This window comes from Camarhynchus parvulus, chromosome 1 (assembly GCF_901933205.1).
Source record: "Camarhynchus parvulus chromosome 1, STF_HiC, whole genome shotgun sequence".
Taxonomy (NCBI): Eukaryota; Metazoa; Chordata; class Aves; order Passeriformes; family Thraupidae; genus Camarhynchus; species Camarhynchus parvulus.
The window spans coordinates 29,869,178-29,895,792 of NC_044571.1; the positions used below are offsets into that span (position 1 = coordinate 29,869,178).

The 26,615-nt window shown below is 39.5% G+C and overlaps 1 protein-coding gene across 1 annotated transcript; it reads right to left on the reverse strand.

The window, feature by feature from the left end:
• Positions 1-1,907: 1,907 nt before the first annotated feature.
• On the reverse strand, positions 1,908-18,995 carry LOC115902900 (interleukin-1 receptor-like 1). The gene is made up of 11 exons (XM_030946824.1): positions 18,921-18,995; positions 17,994-18,064; positions 15,593-15,794; positions 15,156-15,324; positions 14,913-15,075; positions 12,638-12,706; positions 10,639-10,771; positions 10,383-10,540; positions 6,208-6,351; positions 4,090-4,248; positions 1,908-2,254 (listed from the first exon to the last, which is right to left on the reverse strand). The coding sequence occupies exons 2-11, from the start codon at positions 18,058-18,060 to the stop codon at positions 1,908-1,910; spliced, it is 1,611 nt and encodes a 536-aa protein (XP_030802684.1). The 5' UTR covers positions 18,061-18,064; positions 18,921-18,995.
• Positions 18,996-26,615: the final 7,620 nt, after the last annotated feature.

Consider the following 26,615-nt stretch of genomic DNA (forward strand, 5'->3'; position numbering starts at 1 on the left):
ATCTCTTTCCAGCTTCAAAAGTCATCCTAGACTTTTCACTTCAAAGATACCTGCTTATCATCCTTTCTTGTTCATTACAAGTCCAGGACTCAAACTGTATTAAAAACTTATCCTGTGATAATCTTGGAAGTGAATATTCTGTCTTGCTCAGTCACTTATGTGTAAAAATCTTCACAGTTTATAGGAACAGGCTTTCCTGCTTTTACATATGCCTTAGTGTTGGCATGGTCCCTGTGGGAAGAAATGGTACTGTAGGAATAAACCAAGTCTCACACTGGCATGAATCCATCTTGTGGGGCCTGCACAGAGGCAGTAAGGTTCATCTAGAGGTATCTTTAGGAACAGGACTCAACACTGCACACAATCTAATGAGGTAGTTACAAAATGCAACATTTGATGCTTTATAGTTTGGTGAAGTGAGCAATGAGTGAATGAACGCTTGAAAATACAACTCATTAGTGAAAAACTGTCTAGTGTGCCATAGATCTTTTAACTGAATGCTGAAAAATATCTATACATATATTTTATGCACATTTTTTCTACTCCAAATAGCTATCTATAAGTCTGAAGATCCCTATTCAATAAAAACTTAGAGTAAAAGGAAAGAATTTGCCTGCTTTTAATCCTGGATTTGGTAACAATGAGTTACCATTGAGTTAGTTTTCTGCATCTAATTTTCACTTTTTAAGTCTATTCTGTAGCAAGTCTAAAGCTGAAAACTAAGCCTTCTCTGACAGTAAGAACATCCTGGGGTTGAAAATATAAAAAGATAAAAATTTTCAGGGATACCTGTACTAGAATACATCTTGTTCCTGTTCCCCTGAACTAGAAGGAGATTTGGCTCTGACCTTTGCATTTAAGGTTATTTCCTATCAGAAATAAGAAAGTATATACACATGAGTATAACTACACTACATCTGATTTCCTATCAGAAATATAAAAAACTGTAACTACACATGAGGCCAAAGCACGGGGAAAAAGTGTATAATTCTTGTTGTAAACAAGCAGTCTATTTTTTTTGGTAGCTTAAAGGAATGCTGTCAGTGTATCAAAAGAACATCCTAAATTTTAATATGTTATTTCTGTGTGAAGATAATTATAGTAACAGCATGATTATTGTACCAGAAAGACTTAAACTTCCCATTTGTGTGAGATTCATTTTAATAGGTATATAAAATATTTTAAAGTGTATATAAAATACCTTTATATGTCTCAGTGTATTCATTTCCCTTAACAAGGCATGTAATACATATATATGTATATATCAGTGCATTTATTTCCTGTAACACTGCATATTATATTTTTATATATAGATATATCAGTGCATTTCTTTCCCTTAATGCTGTATTGACATCAGTCTCAAAAGGCCCTTTAGTGAGGCATCCATACTAAGGAAAAATAAAATTTCATCTTGTGAGTATCACTATTCAATCAAAAATGAGTAAGTGTCAGAAAATAAAAGTTAACAAAAGCATAACATTATACTTTATAATTGCAAAATACACATTATACTTTGTAATCAAATAATATAGAAGGCATTTATATTTTATCAACTGCATTAGAAAGATTAATTCAACGTGCAAGGCATTCAGTTATTCACAATCATAACTTTCTGTTATACATACAACTATATATAGAAAGAATATAGGTATATTTGGTGTTCTGTGACATGCAAAATTCTCCACAAAATCTAGAATTATTTATTTAGACCTCTCATACCTGCAAAATATCCCCTCAGTTTCCTAGACATCTTCCATCAATTTACCCCATCGTTACTCAGTTGAACGGCTGAAAAAAAGTTCAGAAAGCACAGCCAGACTTCCAGACTGTACAGTCATTTCCTTTCCTTTCTGAAAGGAAAAACAGCTGTGGGCTTGCACTCCATCCTGATGGTGCAGCACTGTTCTTCACCTGGTGCCAGCCAAGTGTGAGGGCCTGTGTGCCAGTGGCATATGGTACCTCACCTGTTTCCAGAACTTAGAATTGGGTGACTGTGGGTGCACCGTGTGCTCCTCTTTCCATTTGATGGTGCCTTGCTGCTTAATAATAAACCTAAGAGATTCCTGAAGCTTCCCATAAGTCCCAATTGTGTCCATTTCCAGAAGGATCACCTTTGTGTCATTTTGAATGAGGGCATTGTATAAAGCAATGTGTTGATCATAAGCATCTTCTTTAGAATTAACCAGCTGGTGTGTCAGCAGCATGATCAGCCTCCTGCTCTTCTGCATCCTCGTCTCAATCGCACTGGCTGCATCTAGCAATGTACAAGAAAATGATGAGACACTGATATTACTTTTAAAATTCTTTTGAGATTGGAAACTCCATTTTCATTGCTTTGTAACCAGAAAAAAATTCTGTATCTCACTTCAGTCTGATACAGTTTGTTTATTTATTAGAGAAAGACTTTATTCCCTAAACCCCTTGAAAAGACATAAAAACAACAACCAACCAAAGGCAGTGAGGCAGGGGGAGAGAAAAGCAAGAAGCCCAAAACAAAAAGCTCTCATTTCAAATTTTTTTTTAGTTGAAACATTAATATATTCACTGCTTTTAAGTATTGTTAGGAATTTCTATTCCAGTGACCTAAGGTCAAATTCAGTAGATCTGACTGTAACAAAATTGTGTTTGATCAACAGTCTTCATGTAAGGAATTGTGTTGTACTAAGTTTAATGCCTGAGAGGTGATCCTGCAATACTTACCCATGAAAACTAGTTATTAGGAGACTTTTGGGTGACTTGTGTCTAAGAGGCTTATTTCCAGGTGGGGTTGGAGTTAATTATAGTGAATTGTCCTGAGTCATTGTGTCCTAAGCAATACACTAATCTGTGCATTGTGTTGGCTTCACCCTGCAGGGGTAGATTCAGACTTTCAGGGCATCTGTGTGTCAGCACAACTGAAGGTATTTGAATTTCCCACTGCCATGTTAGGGAGAGCTGATCAGTGCTACGGTCACTGTGATGCTGGGCCAAAAGAGAAGAAGTGGGAGCGCAGCTGAGGAAATCCAACACACCAATTATTTAACAAACCATCTGATTTGCAGATGCATCAGCCAGCCCCATGTGTACCCTCTTCTCCTTTGCTGGGGGCTGTCACACCACTGCAAGAGGTGTAAGTTTTTGGCATTGACAGTTTTGTGAGCTACTGTAGCTCCTTGTGCTGGATTTGGTTATGGTCTGGCTCAACAACTTTTGCAGCTTTTCTTTACCTTCATTTTCCCAAGGCGAGGCAGCCCTTTCACAACTTTCCAGAAGAGAAGGACATAAAAGATTTCAGCCTCAGTTCAGGGCAGATGGATAACACCTGGCCAGTGCAGATGATTTCAGAAATGTGAAACAGAAAATGCACCAGCTTAGGCTTCATGCCTGCTCACTGACAGAGAGAGAAGATCCAGTCTACAGAAGAACCAGGGCCCAAGAGAAACAGGGAAGTCAGCTCTGGAGGAGAGCAGATAGCACCTAGGTGGCAGCAATCATATGTGATAGTGTGGAGGGTGTCTATATGGAAATTAGCGCCAATTAATTAACACGATTTCATCCTGAAAGAGAAGAAAGCAGAAATAAAGCATACCAATTCTCTCCTGAACTAATACTGGGAATTGTGTGAAGGGAAAATAGAACACGTCAGTGAAAAGAAGCTGAACTTCTTGTGATTCTAACACCCTCATAAAAGGTTGAAAACCCCTGAGTGATAATAGCAAAGGTGTTTCCTCAGGTGAGTTTGTGGGTTTGGCTGAGTTTATGGGTTTCTCCTCTTCCCAGTCTTGTAGTCAGCCAAGCCAGCTCATGCACAGTTTGGTTGTGGCTTTGCCCAGATAACGCCTGCACAGAGTTAGATTTTCCAAAGAGCAAGTGTATTTTTAAAAGAGTCACACTCAGGGTCATGTTTCCTGTGCATTCCAAGATGATAAGAACTGGAAAGCACAGAGTGCCCCTGTGACACCCGGCCTGAAAGAGCAGGCAGATGGCTGCTGAGGAGATGAGCTTCAAGGTCTGGAATGCAGTGACCTCCTATACACCTAAAGGGGACGAGAATTACAATTTGCTCAAGCTTGACAAGTATTTCAGTGCATTACAAGATCTGAAACTTACCTTCTCCAGGATATATATCTCTCCCATAAATACACAATGTATATCCACATTTATTTTCCAGAATATCTGGCATGATTTGGTAAACAAAATATTCCACAAAATTAGCTTCACTGGTGTGGTTTTTGGGGTAGATAACATATGCATCATATATCTTCCCATCTATAAGGCAAAACAAGAGAAAGGAGTATTGTGTTAACATGAATTAGAGCTGTCTATTGCAAAAAGTAGGAGAGAAATAAAAATATCAGTCACTGAAACAGATCTAAGAAGCAGTTCTGGCCAATCTGAATAATGTATATCATCTGGTGCATGTTCAGAAATTAAAGGCTGTGCATATTTGGTGTTTTCCATGCTCAATTGTTTTGTCTTGTGTGTTTGTAGCTTTGGAGAACCTGGCCTTTGTATTGTGAAGGTTGCATTCCAAAGTATACGCAGTAAGATTTCAACTGATCAATGCATATTAGCATGATATAGCCATGAAGCTCAGCGTTTGTTTTTTCAGTGATACAATTTGCTATTAACAGGCTTTGTCTCTCAGCACAAGATATTCCATTTAAATTCTTCCATCTTGAAGACTTTATTCATCATTCCCACAACATATCATACTCCTGAGTGAAAATCACATTTCTTAGGAAACAGTCTTACAATGAGAACCAAATACAAAGTCAAGTATTTATTTCATTCCTTGATTCATTTCTCTAAATTAAGTTTTCCATTACAGCATTTTTATTCTAATCCCAAATGTTTCTTTCTTTCTGGTGGAAATGGCTGTGTCCTTTCTTTTTTTGCTGAGGTTCTTGCTCAAACCATTCTAACAACAGATCCTAGGAGAAGCAGCTGAGGGAGCTGGGGTTATCTAGTCTGGAGAACAGAAGGTTTCAGGTTTGACCCTATTGCTCTCCATAATGACCCAAAAGGAGATTATAGCCAGGTGTGGGGGTCAGCCTCTTCTCCCTGGCAAGCAGTGACAGGACAAGAGGACACAGTGCTAATCTGGAGCAGGGGAGGATTAGGTTGGACATTAGGAAGAATTTCTTCATAGAGAGGATGATTAGGCATTGGAATGGGCTGTTCAGGCTGGTGTTTGAGTCACCATCCCTGGAGATGTTTAAGGAACAGCTGGGAATGGCACTGAGTGCCACGGTCTAGCTGACATGGTATTTGGTCATAGATTGGACTCGATGATCGCAGAGGTCCCCATTGATTCTGTGAATCTGTGATTCTGTAATAATAATGAAATGTCTATTTCCAGAGTCTGATTAATTTAATCATAAAATATACTTACATGCAAACTGTCCTAAAAAGCATACTTCTTTCCTCTTTAATGACAAGTAACTAGATCAGCTGAAGATATCTACCATGCAGATATTTGTGGTAAGAGTCAGCTTCAGATTTAAAATTTGTCCATTTAGCTGGATTTGGTCTCTTAAAAACATGTACTTCATCATGTCATTAGGCACTGCCTGCCCTTCAGCTGCCCCCTGCAGAGGGGTTCAGTCTCACTGAAGCCCTAAGGCAGCCCGAGCAGCACCAACTGCTCACGATTAGACAGCTGGACCCAGCCACAGGTTTCATGTCTAAGATGGAAACTTGCATGTGTGCACTTTCATTCATACAACTAAATTTAGATGTCTGAATCCTGAGCTGAAAGCAACCAATAAAGCTAGATGGGATGTATTTTTCCAAAAATGTCTTCCAGACTATTGGTATCTTACTTTTTGGCCTACAAAAACTGTGTTGCTCTAACATATGCTTTTAACACATTAGTTATCAAGTTTGTTCCTTTGCATTAGAGAGCACATAACAAGTGCAGTTAATAGCACTGTAAATCAGATTTTCAATGTCATTCAGTATTTTATGGAAAATACTTTCATTAATAAAACTACAAAACCAAGACTGAATCTCTCTTTTATGTAATTCAGTGCTACAAAACCCAGAAAACAAGGGAATGTAAAGCACTTGCAGAACTATGTATGACTTCTCTTTACTAAAGGTGAAAGAGAAAGAAAGAGAAGAATCAGGCTCAGATGTCATGAGTTAGCAACTATCAAATAAATTACTTTCTCTATGATTTGCTAATTTCCTCTTTTTAAACTTTCTTTCTCAAATCTTACTTACCATCCTTGACTGAGTAGGGCTGGAATATCTCCCGATACAGCAGGACAATATCCACTCGGAAGGACTGGTAAAGGATCACTGAGAGTGCTATTGCACCTAGCAAAACTAGAGATCCTGTGATCAGGAGGACATTAGGAAGTATCTCTGCAAAGCAGAGGAATATATTGTTAGCCACAGAGAAGTTAACCAGTGTGCTGAAGCTTTAGCCTCTATCCTTACTTCTGTTACAGCTTTCAGGAGCTCAAAACAGATGAGAAATCTTCTTCCTTCCCCAGCTGGCATAGCCAACACACAGACCCCTGAACTAGAAGCATATAATGCAGTATATAATTAATATTCACTTTGTTGAATCCAGACCTACTTATGCTAAAAACCACAGCTGACAATGATGTTTAAGTCCTTTGTGACTTTTAAAAACTGGTAATAACACAACCATTTTGTGAGACATCTAAGCCTACGCATGAAAATCCACAAAAGGACAAATGGAGGCTTGTGGCATGATTGCACAAATAGGATATAAAGAGCATGTGCAAGTAATGAAATCTGCAAGATAAGAACTAAGATAGCACTAGACAAGCAGGAAAACAGACCACGTCCTGGTCACAGAAATAAAATAAACAATGCTGAAGTCAGATGATGCTCTCTCCTGCCTTTTCCTTTCAAGAGGGTCAAGGAGCATGTAATAGCAATGATGAGTAAGAGAAATTGAGATAGAAAGGAGCCACCCGCTTTAGTTCCAATTTCCCTTATGGAAGAGCTCTAGAATCTGTCCATATTTACCTCAGAGATGAAGACTTATCAAAGACAGATTAAGTCTAGATATATGGAAAACATTCTTTACATTGAAGGTGGTAAAACAGTGGAACAGATTGCCCAGAAGAACTGTGGGTGCCCCATCCCTGGAAGTGTTCCAGACTAGCTTGGATGGGGTGTTGAGAGATTTGGTCTAGTGGAGAGTGTGCCTGAGAAATTCTGCTGAAAAGGTATATAAATGAAGAGTTTATAAACACATTTTCCCTTTCCTCTGGTAGGTTGTGAGGCAAATTTAACAAGATTTTCACACTCTTTACATTTATTTCTTTGGAGTTTAAAGGGAAAAAGAAATGTTAGGCTTGTGAGGAAGCTTACCTCACCAGAACTAGATCAGGAGGAAACACCTTCCAATAAGATTGGGTAAGAAAACAATCAGTTTCTTCTACAGTGAAATTTGACCATTTTTTTAACAGTATCACATGATGCCTATGAAGGAACTTCATCCTTGTTGACCCCTTCAAATTTTAGTATTGGATCCATTTTCCTGGTCAATACACACACAGACAAAGTAAGGAAACCCCTTTCACTACCCAGAGGGTCTGACCCAAGCACCAGAGTGTGATGTTGTTTCTTACTGATACAATTGTTGACAGCATGCTCATCATCACATTACAATTACTGGTGCATTGCGTTAAGTCTCTATAATCTGGAGAAGAAACAGGTTCCAACATCAACTTTTGCAATTATGAACCTAAAAATTGCTATTTATATTTGCACTGATTAGACCAAGGCTGGAAAAGAAGCGATGTGCCCATGCAGTTTGGAATGCGTCAGAGACCCCCACAGAGGTGTCTTCCTGGAAGAGCAAATTCAATTCCCAGTAATGCTGGCTTATACTCTTCTTTCTCTGGAATTAACTAATGAACATTCACTAATTTAATTCACTAGTGAACATTCAGCACAGTGGGGGCAGGTGCCACTAGCCCCTGAACAAGGCTGAATAGATCCTGTTGTTCCATTTGACTTTACTGCATCATTTAGCAGCTGAGCTCATGAGTAAGCCATGTTCTATTTATATTCAAGAGCAATGGGAACACAGAACTATCAGCTCAGAAGGACTAATACTGGAAATGCCAGAAAAAACATGTCAGAAAGCAACTTTTGAAGGAGTTCCTGACAAACTCCAGAAGAGCAGCAGTTTTTTCTATCCTCTCTGGCATCTAATGTGGATACGCTTCCAGACAGTGAAGGCAGAGATCTGTGTCTAGAGTTCCTGTCCCCATCAGTCTACAAAACATGAGCCAAAAGGTTAGCTTTGACATTAAACATCTTTGAGGAAGAACGGAGATGATGCTTTGGGCTGAACTTTATCTCTGCTTTGAATGACTGTGCAAAAAAAAGCATTAACAGGGTAGTAGCTAGCAGACACAAGTTGCGCTGGGAGAAGCACTAAGGAACAATCATATATTTGGAATTTTTTCCCTAATCAATACAAACATACAAACAAAACAAACAAAAATAAAAAGAGTGTGCACATCCTTATTACACATTTACAAGACGGGAGGCACAAGTGAATCCTATAGCATTTTCATTATTCTCAGAAACAAGAGACATTGCTTTAGCATAAATATTGCTGAGCTGTGAGAGAACCGAGTGAAGAAAACTAAAGCAGAGCACAGCCACTTCTGGACATAGCATTGCTGACACCAACAGTGCTGAGGAGCACAGGCAGACACCTTGTCAACAGCAGCAGTAAGGACAAGGGCACAGATATCCATACAAAAAGAGTAGCAGTGAAAGCACGGTCACAGCCAAGAGCTTTCATGAATATTTGCTGAAGACCTCTGAATAAAAAACAAAATAAGATTTGTCTATGATAGAAATTAGACTCAATATTTCATGGGATGAATACAGGATATGCTATATGTTCTCCTTCACCTAGTCTGTAATATGGGGCCAACAAGAGATTTGTATTAATAAACAAAAACTGTTACTCAGTTTCCTTCCCTCTCATTGCAAGTCCACTCCCACACTCGGGTACTTCAGTGCAAAGCTGGTGTACTTCCAGCTTCCTGAGTAATGCTGCACTCAAACTCGCCTATCCAACCAAAACATCTCCTGCCACCTTCCTGCTGGGTGCTATTCTGCAGTTACAATCCACCTACATCTCTTCTAGTCTAGGCTAGCAAGGAAACTTGTCCAGGCTTTGAAGCCATGATCCTGTAGAAAGCCATGAGCAGTTGAGGATACAGCAGGACATGGGTTCATTCACACCCTGTGATCACAGCACACTGGATTTTACTCTTTCCAACACTCTCTTATAGAAAACTGTTAAAGCTCTTGACATTTACTTTCAAAGTCCTCGAGAAAAGACAGTAGTTTTAGGTTACCTATTAGGAAGAAATTCTTTCCTGTGAGGGTGGTGAGGCACTGGAACAGGTTGCCCAGAGAAGCTGTGGATGCTCCATCCCTGCGTTCAAGGCCAGGTTGCATGGAGCTCTGAGAAACCTGGTCTAGTGAAAGGTGTCCCTGCCCTTGGCAGGGGGTTTGGAACTAAATGATCCTTAAGGTTCCTTCCAACCCAAACCATTCTATGATTCCATGATTTTTGGTGGTTAAGCATATTTGAAGGGGTGAGAAAGGAAACAATTGATCAGGGCTGCTTCTTGAGCCTTCACAGAGAAAATAGCATTTTCTGCCATAGGAATCAGATTCAGAGGTGTTGGCAACAGTGCTTAGGGATCTGGCTATCCCTATTAAAAAAGAAAATTCCCATATGAGCTAAGGATTATCTCTGTCCCCACCATTTACTGCCCTGGATTTTCCTTCTCTTTCAGGTTCTACTAGAACCAGGAATTTAAAAACAAAACCAACGGATAGCCTTTGAAGTGCTACTCACACCTCTGTGCGGCACAGAGGGAACACAGTGGCACTCAGAGAAGATAAAGAGTGATTTTGAAGAGGTGATTCTCACAACATGCAGTCCAAAAAGGGCACTACAGTGGATGCAGTATAGTAAGGAAGGCACACAAACTGGCAAACCAGCAGCTGAAACCCTTATATTTAAAGTTTGCCTATTTTCTGCCACTTTTACACTAGAGACAATAGTTTTATTTGTCACAGTGGAGAAATACCCTAGAAACAGGATATTCTTATCACAGAGCTGATACAATCACAGTCTGTGTATTTCATCTCTTGCTGACCCTGTTTGAATAATGTCCCCCTCTCTCCCCAACCCCAAGGACAAGGACTCAGCCATGAGAATTTTGCAGCTGGCTGGAACATGTAGGGAAGAAGCAGGCTGGTTTTGTTTCTTATTAACTGAAAATTTTTTACTGTCTGAAACAAATAATAAAATAAACTCACCAGCATATTTCAAACTAAGTTCAAATTGTAAAGAATCAAAATGAATAAAATCTTACCCTTAGATTCCACTTTGAGTTGTAATGTCACTGTGACTCTTGTGTTGTACATTGTGTTCAATGCTATACATGTGAAATTTGACTGCAGATCCTCCTTTTGTACTTCAGTAATATTCAAAGTTGTCTCTTCATAGTATACTTGCTCATGATCATCAAAACTAATAGAAAGAGAAAGGGAAAGAGATGGTACCATTGGTTTCAATGGCTAGGCACAGTTTGTGTAGAAGAAAGATTATTCTGTGTTATGTGGACTTACAAATTAGTTTCTTCATGAAATCTTGAAAAAACAAGGCGTTCCACTGGGATGTTATCCACATCCCATCTGACAGCAGCCAGTGGCTGTTTCTTAATCCCCAGGCGGGCCTGACATTTCAGAGACAAAGCAGCACCTAATCAAGATACAGAGATGTAAACATTCCTTGATGAGAAACAAGGAAAATTATATTTTCCTCACAACATCTTTCCCTACAAATCTCCATACAACTTGTGAGTTTTATCATAACATTTTTGACATATTTTTCTGAACTACTGCTGACAAAATGATACATACAAGAGACAAAAAGAAATAACAGGAATTTTTCAGCAAATGATCTAATAGCACACCAAGGATTACAAAAGGGATTATTTATATTTACTATGATGAAGACAATATACCCTTAACTTGTGATGCTTGACACATATCATCAGCTAGTGAGGAACATAGAATAGATATGAATGTTAACACAAAAATGTACACATAAATAATCTAATTAAATTTCAGTATATATTATTTTGCAACTTGTGTGCAGCCTTATCTTGGATTTTATTCAAGCTGGACAAAAGTAAAGTAAGCCAGTCCAAGCAAAACTAAAACAGGAAATTACTTATTAAATATTCCCCATTAGGAAATATTTATTCCAAAGTAAGGGTCACCATTGCACCAAAACAAAGTATAATTTAAGCATGTTAAATTGTTTCCATCTAAGTCTGCATCTAAGCAGGTCTTAGATAAGAATATTAAATCTTATGGTTAGATCGTGAATTGGTATTAGGGAGCACGGGGAAATCCCTTCATTTTTGCAAACAGGAGACAAAAGAACAATAGAACAAAAGTACAGCAATTGTGTTTCAAATGCAAAGTGAATTTTCTCTGTGTAAGCACTATCAGAGTGACAGGCAGAGCCCACAGAGCACTGGGCACTGACCATCTCACTAGAGAAAGCTCATCGTCGAGCAGAGACCGTCTAATTTCTGAGCAACAAAACAAATGGGGGAAAGAGGAATTAAATAATGGGAATGAGAATCAACTGACAAGTCTCTGAGCCCAGCACATGGCACAGAGGGGGCTGAGGACCCCTGCAGTGTCTGCTGCCTAAGCAATCTTGCTGTAGGACAGAAGCAGAGGAGTGGTAGGTACAATCCCTTCTCCCACTGGCCCACAGCTTCACCCCACTTGCCCTGGCATACAGATCCTGGATTACCTGTTTAGATTTCTGATGGGTTTAGTCTCTGCTGGAGAGCTCCACCTTTCTCACTGACTGCAGACAAACCCTGGACAAGTCTCACTCCTACCAGGAACACCTTGTCCTGATGGTGCAAGCTAACCAGGATGAATGTGAATCGCTGAGAACATCAATAGGACAGCAGGGAGCCAGGAGCAAGCCCTACATTATGGGCTGTCCAACTGCTCTGCCTAAATCCACTGCTGGGTCCTGTCCTTCAGCCCTCCCAGATCTTCCAAGCAGGCTGGTCTGATCGCTGCTAGCCAACTTGGGTATGAGACAGGCAGTGCTCCTCAGCCTCAGAGCCAGCAACCAGCTCCTTGCTCTCCTTCATCCCTCAACAGAGACACAGGCACTGTCTCCACGTGGGGACTGAAGGTAGCAAGGAGCAACTCTAGCCACAAGAATAGTCCATCCTTCCCTCTTAGGGGTACCATCAAGCAGTTTTGAGGGATTTAACCACAGCCCTCTTTGAAGTGGATGGAAGCTGTCACCTTTCAGCTGAGATGTAATGATTCACTCTGTGAATAATCCAACTGTATCCCAGTGAGAGTAGAACAAGTTAATTAAATCTTCCTAAACTTCACTTAATGCCTAAATAACACATCAGTTATATCTAACTTCACACCTCTGTGCCTGGAGGGAATTAAATATGGTAAATATTATGGTACAAAACTGCGATGAGAAGTTCCATCATTACATCTTCTTGAAGATACACATCTTCTAGACCATTACAAGATGTTAATTTAAAAACAAATTAAAATTTGTACTCACCAAGCTCTGCTTCTACTACATCTTCATTCTTTGGAAATATGATTTGAGGTGGTAGAGGTGAGTATTTTACTTTAGAAATTAAAGAGGAAAAGAAAGTATGCATTAACAAGTTGTGGAAATGCATTTTGTAAGATAAGATTTGTAATCTGTAGAATTAATATTTTATGATCACAAAACAAAATTGCAAACTAACAGTGTTTCACATACCTGTTGGGATCATCTGGTTTTATTCCCACAACCAAATATCTCTGGGGAGTATGTACATGTTAATATTTTCAGTATTTATTCCCCATCTATGTACCTTTGTACATAGAAAGTAAGAAAAAAAATCAGGTTTTGAAGTACTATATTAGCTGCTAAGTGGGGGAAAAAAGCAAATGCTGTTACAGACTTGTATGTTTCTCAGCTGTTTTGGGGTTTCTCAACTGTTTTGGAGTCTTATTAAGAGACATTTGAGAAATTACTCATATCCATTATATGAAATAGCTAATACATACTTTTATGCAGTATCTGAACTCCAAATATAATGCTTTCTAACCCTTTCCTCATTAAGCTTTTCCATCTCAAGGCTCCTCTGTGAAACACGTATTCCCCAAAAAATTCTGTAGGAACACATTTCAGTCCCTGCTTCCCAGACTGACTGGATATGATAAAATAGAAGTCAGGAGAGAGCCAGTAACTTCCCAGCTGCCTGACTATGCTAAGTTCTTAGCTGCCAGCATTCAGAGGCAGAAACACCTCTGGATCAGCATGGATCTGCAACGCAACAGGAATGTACATCATAACTCTCTAATATTAATAAAACAGAACAGTTCCACTCATCAGCATACTTATTTTAAGGTCTGATAAAAACTCAAAGTTGTCATTAAGTACTTTGAGTTTAGAAAAACCTGGAGCAGACATGCCAGACCCAGATAGATTTCACATGTTATGTTGTGATCTCTTCTTTCTGCAATGATTTCAAAAGAAAGTTAGATGAACTTCAAGATCTGTCTGGATGTTACAAAGGCTTTTATAAATTTGAATGCCTTTGAGCCAAATAAAACCCAGAAATTTTTGTTGTAACCCAAGAAGAACAGTATTCCAGAACAGTTAGAGAAGTTTTGATGGAAGTACATTCTAACAAAAATTGTTAGGCAGAGAAGTGTCATGGAAAGCATGATTGTGATCATGTAGAGCAGCAGGTAGAAAAGGAGGAATAGCACAACATTTCCCAGCTCCTGAACTAGGTCTGTGCTCAAGCTGTCTTCTGTCCAGCTCAGAATAGTCAGAATGAACTCTGCTACTGAGATCTGGGCACAGCAGCAAAAACTGCATCCAAGGCTCCCACACTCCAGTTCTGCACTCTGCCCACAAGCTGTGTGCCTCCCCAGAGCAAAAAGGCCTGATGCTCAGTCTGCAAATGAACCTTACCTTAAAAAAAAAAAAAAACAAAAAACAAAAACAAAGTAACTAAACAGCAACAAAACAACTACATGAGCCAAACTCAAGCCCTCCACCACCCCCCAAGGAGAGGTTTTTCTGACTATTTTTCTGATCTGATTACAGAACTGAAGATGCATTTTGAACTTTTGCAAGTTGATTCAATCTGAAACTATAAATTCCTGTGTGCCATTTGCTGAACACCATCCAAATACAAAGCCTTCCTGAGGAGACTGCATCCCAGAGGCAACTCAAAGTCCACACATCTCAGTCATATTGGCTATGTTCAAAATCACAGAGACAAACTAATCACTGAGATCATCCATTTTCTATTTCTATATATATCTTGTTCATTTTGTCTCATTAAAGACAAATTTAAAAGTTTTTTCAGTCCTACAATCTAATAAATGTTAAATGGTTGAGACGGACGAAGAGGCATTAAGCTGTAGGCCATCAACACGACTGATCTAGTGATCACCAGACAGTCCTCACTAGCCACAGATTCTGCTGCCCTCAATAAGTAGAAAGCAGAGCATAGTGGCATTCCACTGAGGAGATCCTTCATTTCAGAAATGTGCTACCAGAGAACGCTATCAAGCACAGCATCTAACCAGAGTCATCAGAATCTTTTAAACAAAAATTTGAATGAGACCAGGTCTGACTTTATCCCATCTTTCTCTATGTGGGTGACCATCCACAAAATTCATCTAACAAAGCTGATGTAAATCTTAAATAAGATGATAAAACAAACCAACCAAAATGCTTTCTCTTTTTAATGTACAAAAGTAGTTTCCTTTGCTCTAAGTTGACATTAGTCTTTTAATTCTAGCAAGCTACAGAATTATTGTCTTACCCCCACTTATGAAAATTCTTGTTGCTGATACATTAAACACATTTCCTTTATGGGTATAAATAAATTGACAAGTATAATAACCATCATCCTCCCTTCTTGGATTCTCAATATAAATATATTTCTCTTTCTTGAAGTATCTCTGTCCCTGAAGAGGTTTGCAGTCCTGGAAAAGAAAAATGTGTTTGGTTGCAAAGAGTTTTTCAGTATTTTGACCTACATCGGCACTATCAGGGTTTTATTTACCTTATACCACTGGACAATAGTAGCATTCTTATAGTTATCAATGGTAGGACAAACAATTTTTCCTCTTCGAGTGTCATTTGGGTAACGAATCCGACTTGGGAAACATTCTCCTGGCTTGTATGAATGCACTTGCACACTCACGTTGTATGACTTTGTGCGATTACTTGAACTTCAAAAATGGAATAAGGTATGTCAGTGACTGCATTTTTACATGGAATATATCAATGTTTATAACAAATGTGTGTCATGCTATAAACATGTGGATGATTATTGTACTTCAGTCACAGCTTGGTTATAATGATCTGCCATTAAAATAGCAGTTGCAGGGTGAAAACTTATAAAAAAAAGTCATCATGTCCAAAAATTTAATTAGAATATATTATCGAAACATATATTCTTGCCAGTCTTACACCTTCCACTTTCCATGTAGCACTTACAAATGTGTTACACAAGTGTAGTTTCCAGAATCCTCTCTAGAAGTTGGCAGAAACCAAAGAAATCGTTCTACGGAAAACACTCGTGATCCCTCCTCTTCCGCAGGAATTCTTTTGTGAGTATCCGTGCGATACCAGGTGACGTTCACTGATGAATTCCATTTGGGACCTTTTATAACTAAGGCCTCACCTTCCATAGGATCAACTGCAATTGAGCAAAAGATTAAAATCTCAGATAAATTAAACCTTTGTCTGCTGAGACAGAGAACTTGGCATTCTTGGATCAGCGGCCCAGTCATGTCCCTCTACCCTCCTAGAGCTTCCGGAGATGATACACAGCAAGCTTATTTTCACCAGATGGTTTTTCATCAAAAATTCTGTTTACTTTGGGTTATGGAGCCATTTGTTTCCAAAAACAGAAACTAATGTGGGACGCACAAAAAAACAAACAGATCCCCTAGGTTCTAAGTGGAGACACAGTAAAAATCAAGAGGATTTAATTGAAAAAATAGTGATTTCTTACAATGAGTTTATTATGTAAATCTTTGCCTAAAATACTGTTTTTATTTTAAAAAATAATTAAAAGAAAGAAAAATACTGGCTTTATTATATTTATCTTTTCCTTACTTCAGTATAATGAATATTTATTTATGCAATAGATGAGTGCTTTTTTCCTTCCTTTTTAATACAGAGAAATTAAGTTGATTTTTTTCCTGGAAGAAAAAAATCATAGAAGAAGGAAGTCTGTATATTAGATACTTCAGAAAAATGAAATAAAATAAAACCACAAAAAACAGCTTCTCTCTGAAGTTCATGAAAATGGGGTGGGGAAAAAAATGAAAGCAATGTGATAGCCTGAAAGGAAGAATCCAATGAAAAGGCAGGAAGATGAAAAGATACAGAAGTAACTGAGACAAATAAGAAGAAGAAAGAAGCTTAGAAAAATAAACCACATGTGCTCATACATAAGAAAATCTGGGATTAAGACACTAAATTTTTAATTTGGTTTTTTTTAGCTGGGTATACTTCTACTTTTGAATACTGAAATTGGCCCAGAGAAACTAGAATCAAGCAATTTTGACAAATACTTAAGGGCTCAGGTACCTGAATAGTGTACTGGCCACTGAAAACAAACAATCTGGAAGTCAAATTGCATTCTAAGAAGGAAAAGATGGGAGTATGAGCAAGGATGGTGACAGAACAAAGATTGGGATTGGCAGAGGAGCTGCAGTAGATAAAGGAGCATGAAAATGAGAGTAGATAACCAAACAGCTAACCAAAACAGACAGTGTCTATCAAAAATGACACTTTGCAATGGTGGCTTTAGACATGTAGGTGCACAAATCAGGAGGTGAGAGTCTGAACATGATGGACACTTCCGCTCTTGTTCTTTCTAAAGAAGGGGTCCATCTCCACTGATATTGTCATCTCACTTACTAATTTGGGGCTCCTAAATTAGCCAGCTATGAGTATGAGGAACCCCAACTCCATAATTTTAACAGTTTTCCCACCTGCAAGCCTTGCAAAGACACTGGGACATATTGGGGGGGTCAGAAAATGCAACATTGCCCCACCAAAGGTAGAACACGTTGGAAATACAGATTTCTTTGAGGAAAAATAGTGTGGAGAGGGAAGACATTGAAAAAGAAAGGCCTCATTTTAACTCAATGACATCCATGAAAATAATTTTGCCAAATTCTTCAGCAGAATTTGGCACCTTAATAAATATACTTTGCCTGAATCTTAGCATTCCTATCGTAAAATTGACAATATGGAGAAATATTTAGAGGTCATATCTTACAGAATTTTTCAGATAAATGAGCATCTCAGCTCAAGAATAGAAGTACATGAGCACTGTACAACACTGTGTCCCTGGTCAGCATTATATAGCTGAGTCAGTAGAGCTGGCCCATCATAAATAGTTTACTGCTCTGGACATTCCCCCTGGGCAGGGAAACATTATGTTTACACTGCATTTTTCAATTAACACCCCCAAATTTAGGACATTAAAGAGCATTTCTGTGGAGAACAGCGCCCATTTACACCACCCCTGATTCAGCAGGATGAATATGCATACATGCTGCTCAGTGCAATTAAAGCATGTTCTTGGAGTTTGTGCCCAGCTGGGAACTGGAGCACCAGCTACTCCCAAATTCTTTCAAGCAGACCCTTTTCTTTCTGCTTGCAGAGGTGCTAAGTGGCAGAAGTTGAAAATAGACTTGCTGTCATAGAAATGGACAGTGTTTGCTGCATTTTATTATACATTAAAAGCTAGATTTTAAGTTGTGATTTCTGGCTTGAGGTGAACTCACTAGGCTTAAAAATAAAACCACCAATTTGGAAACAGCCTACGCATTTGTACAGAACAAACCTTATCAGCAAGTATTTTTAAAATGTGACTTACATGTTTCAGATGTCATGGAAACCGAGAGGAAGGTAGATACAAGGACCAAATCTGTAAGCCCCATCATATTTCTAAACCAGGAAGACAAAACATTGATATATTAGAATATACTCTGACTGTATCAGTAATGCTGTATCGATGTACATCAGAAAACTGAACAGAGAATGATATCATGCAGTGATAAACTGCATCATGTGAGCTGCTCTGTACAGTGTGTGCAGCAGTTTTGCAGCTTTGAGGTGATGTTATTTGTTCTATCACCATTGAAACTACAGTTATGACTTAGTTTAGCGGGAGTCAGGGAATTGCTTTGTCATGGTGCTCCTCAGACAGAAGCCTCTTTTAACTTACGTGCTTTTTTTAAAAGGAAGATAAATGTACATTGCATTCTCTTCACAGTCAAGTGCAGAGAAAAAAAAGGTACCCCAACTTAGAAAAGGACAGATCCTGGGTTTGAAAATGTATATCCTGGTTTTGAATTAAGGTTACATCCAACCAATTGCTTAGGTGCACAATACTTTTTTGTCTTGTTATGAAAGGGGAGTAATCTTCAGTGACAGCTTCTCTAGGTAAGTGTTGAGCAGTAAGATCAAAACTAGGTGAGTGTCATGAACAATGCTAACCTGAAGGGGAGCTGAGGAAATGGACAGGAAAGGAAGGTAAAGGAGCATAATATTGTACTTAGCTAACAGCAGCAGGGCAGATCCTGTATCTCACTAATGTTTGCATTTGTCTAACTGATACACACCAGCTGTAATTCATGGTGTGTCTCAAGAACTCTCCAGCAAACCCCTTTATTTAAAAAAAACTGACCATTTGATCATGGGCTTTAAGCTAATCCTAATTCCTGACCTAATTCAGTAATATCTCAGGAGACAGAAGGCATGCAACCCAGCTATACTAGGTAATTATAAGCATTCTACTTACCATGAAAAAGCCTTGAATGGAGTTCTTCACTGCAGATCACAGAGCAGTGGGTTCTATTGTCATGTATGAGTGAGCAGCAGCCACTGGGTCCTACAGACAGTAGACAAGTTATTTTCAAGAGAAATCAAGTCAGAAAGAAAATATAATTTATCTTGCAGATAGTGAGGATAAGGGGAGTAGTAAAAAACAGGCAAGAAATGTTAAGTACTGTCATCACACTTACTGCAAAGAATTTTTATTTCAGTGCCAAAAACTTCCAGACTAAAATAAACATGGACAAGACTTATCAAGTCCTATGTTTTTGCCAAGTCTGAAATTCAGAGCAAACTCAGTTTTGAGCTTTCAGAAATATCGTCAGCTTTGTATTGAAACGGAAAGTTTCTTCTTTTAGAAGGTTTAATAATATCCAGAGGGTTATTCTTAACCTCTGAAAAAACAATAACAAAACTTAGTGTTCAAAGAGAAAAGTGTGAGAATTTCATTGCAGGTATTGTGCAGGGATATTCACAGGGATATTCACAAAGATGAGGTTTAGACCAAAAAATGCAGCGTCTCAGCATTAATGTCACAGCAAAGCTGATGCCATGCCTTTTACAGGAAGTGAGTGACCAGTCAGGAGAAATATTGTGTGTGAGGATCTACTTGCTTTCATTTTTGCTGGAGAAAAGCACCACTACAAGTGCAAATCTACTGACTTCTTTAATTTTAAGGAAACCTTGGGGCCGATGAACAGATTTTTCGAGGGTACTTTTCAACACTGGCATCAAGAGTTTTGCCCTGGAAGAAATGAACAAGGTGGCCCAGAACAGGGCTCAGGAGGGACTGGGACTGGACAGACCCTTGGGAGAAAAAGACACGTCACAAAATGGCACAATGAAATTGACAGCATCAGCATAGCAAAGCATTCATCTTTGTTCATCATTCAGAGCATGAGGCTTCTTCCTAGAAGTCATTTCTAACACTAGCAGGAAGCAAAAATATCCAGAATATTCCTTTTCTACTGGAAGCCTTTTTCCACTAAGTGTTTGGTTTTGTTTCAGTAACTTATTTGCCCCCAACAAGGTATACCAGCAGTTATATTAACTGCCCGTCTATTTTTTAGAGCTGTCTTAAGTGAGTGATACCTCAGCAAGATGACAAAAACTAAACTGGTTGATTTTTAAAGAAAAATGATTTCACAGACTAAGTTTGGAGTCTTTCTGAAATGAGGGGTTTTGTCTCATTTGATATTTTATTTGTAAGTGTTTTTTAGGAGTTTAGCCACAAGTAATACCACTGTTGGAGACACTGGCAAGTCCCTTATTACCAGTGCTATTGCAGCCCTAGAAATGGAAGGCTGGTGATTACCAGAAAGTTGCAAGGAGATGTGCTTTCATCATTTTAAAGATACAGCTTTGTCCAGGAAGGGAGACAGTCAATTACTTGCTCTCACCAACTTTCCTAGCAAGAGCCAGAATGATTCAGGAGTAAGAAATTCATAATTTCCTATCTCCTTACTTGCCAGCTGTTGCAGTTAACCTTCTATTTACTGAAAAAATATGTCTTTGAGAGACCTTACACATACTGGGCTACCAGCCCGCACCAAAAGAATGCAAAATATTTGAGCTGAGATGCTCCCCACCAAATGTCATGATTGCTTTATTGAATTTCCCTCCATTTTTAAGTTGCTGTGTACCAGCATCAGTTTAAGTAGGGTATGGGGGGTGTGTGTGCGAATATGTACAATACAGAGGGCTCTAATAAAAGAGAAATGTTTCCTGAAAATCCAAAGAGCTCATGCAACTGAAAAAGCAGCGTGATTTGCATTCTGTTTGCATTTTCCAAAGTAAGCAGTAAACACCGAATTACCACCTCAATATGAACTGAAACAGAGGTTGCAGGTCTAGACAGAAAGCAGCAAGAGAAGGACTGGTTCTGCAGTGCCTTACAGCTCCTTCCTACAGCTTCAAATGACTGCATGGTAGGAGCGCAAGCCTAAGCTCTGTAAACAAAAACTTCAGTGTGGTGCTGGAAAAGCACTAGACCCAAAATTTGGGATAACTGTCTGAGTGGGTCAAAACCTAGTTCCTAATGAACCACTACCAAAGGAAGCTGAGAGAAGGGGGAACCCACTGTGTGTATTGCAGAAGCAGTGGTCTGTGGGGCTTAACTCAGTAATTCTCTGAAGGCGGCTGTGTTAGTAAAATATTTCTGCTTTTCTTTCCAAAATTCTATTTTCCAACAAAATGTTTATAATACTGTTTATATAAATGACAAAATTAGTATACTAGCATACTAACAAAACCTGGAAATAGTATCTCAATTTCCACCCAAAAAAGGTAACAAATTTTACATTGTAAAAATACCATGAAAGAGCAGTTTTGTGGAATTTTTTTACAGATATATACATCCATACACCTTTTGGAAGGGATTTTCTTTCTTCTATCAAACCAGAAAATCCATTCTGACTGAAAATACCCTATTAAAATTGCAACATTAAAACTGAACTTATTCCAAAACTAGCATTCTCAAGAGTAACAATTACACTAGTTACAGGTGTAGGTGTAAAATGTAGGAATTTCAGCATTAAAGCAAAGAATTTCTAGAATTGATATACACATTATTCTTAAAAATATTTTAAGCACAAAATACATAAATATGCTAAACTCTGAAAAATCAGTTGGGGAGTAAAGTTTTTCTCTGTGTTTGACTAATTAGTAAAAATATATGCCCGGAAACTGATGGCAAAATCCATTTCTAAATACACTTTACTACAAGGTAAATTTTTGTTACTCCCAACACTATCTGTCAATCATGGAAGCATATCCACTATTTTAATCAAATATTATTCCTCGAGATAAAGAAGCACATAAGTGAACTGAAATAAACTTTCTTATCAAATACTTCTATTATTTCTGGTTAAATGACAATATAAAAATTTGACCTACCATTTGAAAAATTCAGAAAGCAGAGAAGTGGCTTGTTCTCTGTGGATGGGTCTTTTGCAGATTTCTCTGCTAATCTGGTACCAAATATTACTGTGAGCTCTTTTTATCTGGCTGGGGCAGCTCCTATCTGCAGCAGCAAGGCACACAGCTCCACTCTGACACACCTCCCACTGAATAGAGCAGAATATACAAATTACTGTAGCGATTTACTTTAAGTACATATAAGAGATAGCATCTCATAGTTCCAATTAATCAGATATCTTTTACCACTAGCATAGGTTTTTCATTATTCCTTTTAGCACAATTATAGTGCAATAAATCTGCTGGCTGGGGAGCACAGAGAGGGGACATTCAGACAGCAGAAGGCACTTTGAAACAGATTTTGCTTGAAAACAAGTAACAGCTTTGCATGGTCTAGTCAAGCAGCAGCTCCCTGAGAACAGCTTGAAAAGTCTCTGGAGAATCAGGAACAGTTTTTAATGAAGTGAAGGAAACTACTTCACTGAAGCTAAGCTGATTAAAGAAGGTGCTGAAAAAACAATTATCTGCACCAACAGCTAAATCAAGTCTGTGAGGGAAAGATTTTATCCTATGGTCATTCAAACTTTGTTTCCCTCCCTGGCAGAGTTGTGAATTCCATTTGTTCCTTCCAGCATTCCTGGGACTCTACTGTCAGCATGCAACAACTCCACATCACTACACAAAGATGTAGCAATTATGCGCCAGTATGCAAAAACCTTACCTATGCCACACCCATGGTGTCCCCAGTTCTTGGTATAGCATTTCCCATTTGACCAAAAAAAAAAAAAAAAAAAAGCCAACCAACCTGCGCCAATGAAATCTCACAATGTTTTTGTCAAACAGTTCAGATTCCTACCTTCAAAAGCTCACAAATTACTCCCTGCTCAAGTTTGTGAGGTTTCATCAGAATCAAGGTCTTCCTCATTTCCTGATGTAAGAGACTTTGGTGAAAATCTGGAGTAACCATCTGCATTCAGTGGTGGGTTTAACATCCTCCAACCACAACATTTTGTTTTCATCTAGGGAAAGGTTAAAAATACTCAGGCAAGGCTAACTTCAATTTTCTGGGCACATAAAAGGTTATTCTATCACAAATTCCACTGAAACTTGGATCAGAGGTGCTTATATTGCTGCTCATACCTCAAAAGAGCCCTCAACCCTGTAGTCTGTTCCCCATGCCCAGCTTGTTCCCAGATCATGGTGCAGATGGGAAACTGAGCTCCTGGCTAAAGAGGATAGTTGCCAGCTGAGCAAAAGCCATTCTGTAGCTTTCATAAGAAACTAAAATCAATGTTGAATGCCTTGTAACTTAGGGCCCATCTCCTAAAACAAAATCCTACTGATAAGTTTATGGGAAAAAGAGCTTACAGAAATACCTTGAGATTTCTTTAAGGGGTTAATTGCTCCCTTGGCAGCCTGTATGCATAGCACTACAGCAAGCAAGGAAATCATCTGCTCTCAGAGCAAAGAGATAAGTAATGGCTTTGAACAGAAGCAGGGGATGGTTAAGCATAACTGCAGAAAAATCTTTTAAAAGGTAACATAGTGAAGCACTGGAAATTTGTTGGGAACTTAGTGGAGCTGCCACTCAGTGTTAAAGAACAATTTAGTACTGGTATCAAGATGAATGTAGCTGGCCCCACAGGTCCTTGACACTAGGAGTCAATGATCCAGAGATTAAAGCATCAGTGATCCAATGACTGTTTTGCCCCAGCATGAGTGTGTGAACTCAACTCAAATGTGTTGGCAAAATTACTCCTGTGAAAAATATGCAAACTAAAGCCACACAAGATACAAAAACTGAAAACCCAGACTGAATGAAGTTACTGACATCTTAAGAGTTAGGAGTTCAAGCATGCAAGAGGAAAAACAATGAGATTGAAAAAGATAAAGTCCTGAGGTAAAAAGCAGAGATAGGGAAACAGAAATTCAGCACCATCAGAGCTCACTTTGCTCCAAGAAGCAGTGCTTAGCCTAGCAGCACATTAGCCTTGCTTGCCTAATACCTGACTCTGTTAGCCAGGAAACATCTGCTGGGTACAGTTTTTGCACCCTGCTTGCAGACTGTCAGTGGACACAGCAGGGAATCATTCAGACACAAGTGACCCGATCAGGAAAGGTTTCACTACCTCCATGTATGGAGGCCACCCCAGGGGGCTCTGATGGAATTGGCACACGGTAGGACGGCAGGGTGTTGTGCCCACACCTGTGTCAAGTCTAATGTTTTTTGGATGGTGAGGATCCACCCTGCTGAGGTTTCAGGGTTCTTCCTGTTTATCCGTGTCATGGTGCCCTTCTTGTGGGTAGCAAAGCCATCTCATGTTTTGTGTAAAAGGGAAATTAGATTTTTCAAGGTTTATAGTATTCTAATAGAGACAGACCGTTTCCAAGGAAAAGGTTTCCCCCAGCCTTTATGATCATCATGCAGCCCTAGTACCACCCACATTGTGAGTGGTGGAGCTGGTCCCCAAATAGCTCTGGTGGTTCCTCTCATGGAGAAGTTTGAGACAGTTACCCCAAGAAGACACTGTTGGTGGATACATTCCTAACCAGGGCATACTGTGTTTGGCAAAACTTGGGAGGGTACAGAGGTGACTTCTGCGAGGAGACACCCCGAGCTGCTCCCATGTTGAGCAGAGCCAGTTCCAGCCAGCTCCCAAAGAGACCCACACTGGCCCCACCCCAGCTCGTCTGCAGCACTGGGAAGTACTCCGTGGGAACATATTTGAGAAAAGGTAAAAACTGCTCCACAGCAACTGTGAGTGAGGGCTGAGACAACCCTGCGGTGAACAAGGAGGGGGAGGGGATGCTCCCGGTGCTGGAGCCAAGATTCCCTTTCAGACCATGGGGAAAGTCCTGATGACACAGTTTGTCCTCCGGCAGCCCACGGAGGATGCCACACTGGAGCAGGTGGGTGTGACCTGAAGGAAGCTGTAGTCCATGGAGAGTCCATGCTGGAGAGGGTTCCTGGCAGGAACACAGACACAGGGGAGCCCATGTAAGAGCAGGTTTTCTGGAAGGTGACACTCACTGTAGCAGTCTGTTCCTGAGGGCTGCAGCCCATGTGAAGACCCACCTTCACTGTTTGTGAAGAGTTATAGCTCATGGGAAGCCCCACACTGGAGAAGTTTGTGAAGAGAGGGACACCCCCTTTGCAGTAGGGGAGTAGTGTGAGAAGGAAGTTCAAAATGTTATGAACTGACCACAACCTCTGTTCTCCATCCCTCTGTGTTACTTGGGAGAAGGAGGTAAGGACTTGGAAGTGAAATTGAGCCTGGGGAGAAAGGAGGGGGTGAGAGAGGATGGGATTAGTCTGGGGTTTTTCTCACTATCCTACTCTGTTAATAATGGGCAAATTAAAATAATTTCCCCAAGTTGAGTCTGATTTGCCTTTGATGGTAATTGGTAAGTCATCCACCTGTCCTTTTCTCAGCTCATGGACTTTTTGCAGTATTTCCTTCCCCTGTCCTATTGAGAGGGTAATAGAGCAGCTTGGTGGGGCTGTGGTGGCCAGGCAAGGCCAACTGGCACGGCAGGCTGTACACAGCAGTAAGTGAGGGCATGCATGTAGACAGCAAAGGATTTATAAGAATTTAAGGGTTACAAAGCCATCAGTATTTTTACCGTACTCATCTCACTCCTTCATCCCACCAAGTCAGAAATATAAAGTATCTTATATGGTTTTCAAATCCACTATAGTTGCCAGATAGGCTATTAAAGTTCAGAGGATGTAAAACAGAGGTGACTATCTTGACGGAAGTAATTGGCTAAAGTAACAAGAATCATATCTACTTTTTTGTGTGCATGGCAAGTATTTCCTTTGCTCACATGTTGATACATGGTATTCTATTTGATTACCAGCAGTTTATAAAAGATCTAACAATGATAGATATGCTTGTCAGGCCAACCTGACAAGCAAAAACCATAATATCACTAACAAAGCCTTTATCTTAAAACTGGTTTCCTTTTCTAAAGAAATTCTAAATTTCTCTGCTTCGTGCCTTGTCCCAAAACAAAAGCAGCTGCACTGTCATCCCATAGGGTCTGGATACAGACAGCCAGAATGAAAATAACAGCAGCTGTTCTGAATGTCTGAATGTCACCAGGCCACCAGCAGGATCCCCATGGGAAGACCACAAACCCTACCACAGAAAGGATCTGTGCAGCACATCTGTTGCTCTTATGGAAATTAAAACACTTTGCTGAGGCTCCAGAATCTTCCATTCCCACAGGTGGTCCTGTCCTTAGATGCCAGAGTGCCTTACAGTACAGAGGTGATGATGAGTCTGAGCAGGCAATTATCTTTGGGCAAGAAGCCTATCCTAAGTTTATACACAAAAGCCTATCCAAAGTTTATACACAACTCTGAAGCAACCACCACTCTTGTGTCCAAATAACTTCAGGGCAGAAACAAGATGTCCATAAGTGAAAGATTCCAAATTTTAAGTTAAAGAGGCCAGTTCTTGGTGCAGCATCATAGACTCATTCCAGACCTCCCAGGTCCTTACAGCCAACACTCCCCTCAGAGTGCATGGGAAGCTAACTTCCTGCCATGCAGCACCCACTCCGTCTTTCTTTGCTGTGGAAACAAATATTTAGCACATCATTGTTGTTCCTATCTGACCTCATCCCTGAGAACAAAGAGGTTTTTTCCACACAATTTCTTAGGAAGACATATCTACAAATACGTGACATTCTGGAAATTGTGACTTGGATGCATAAGATTTGTTATTGATTTACACAACTA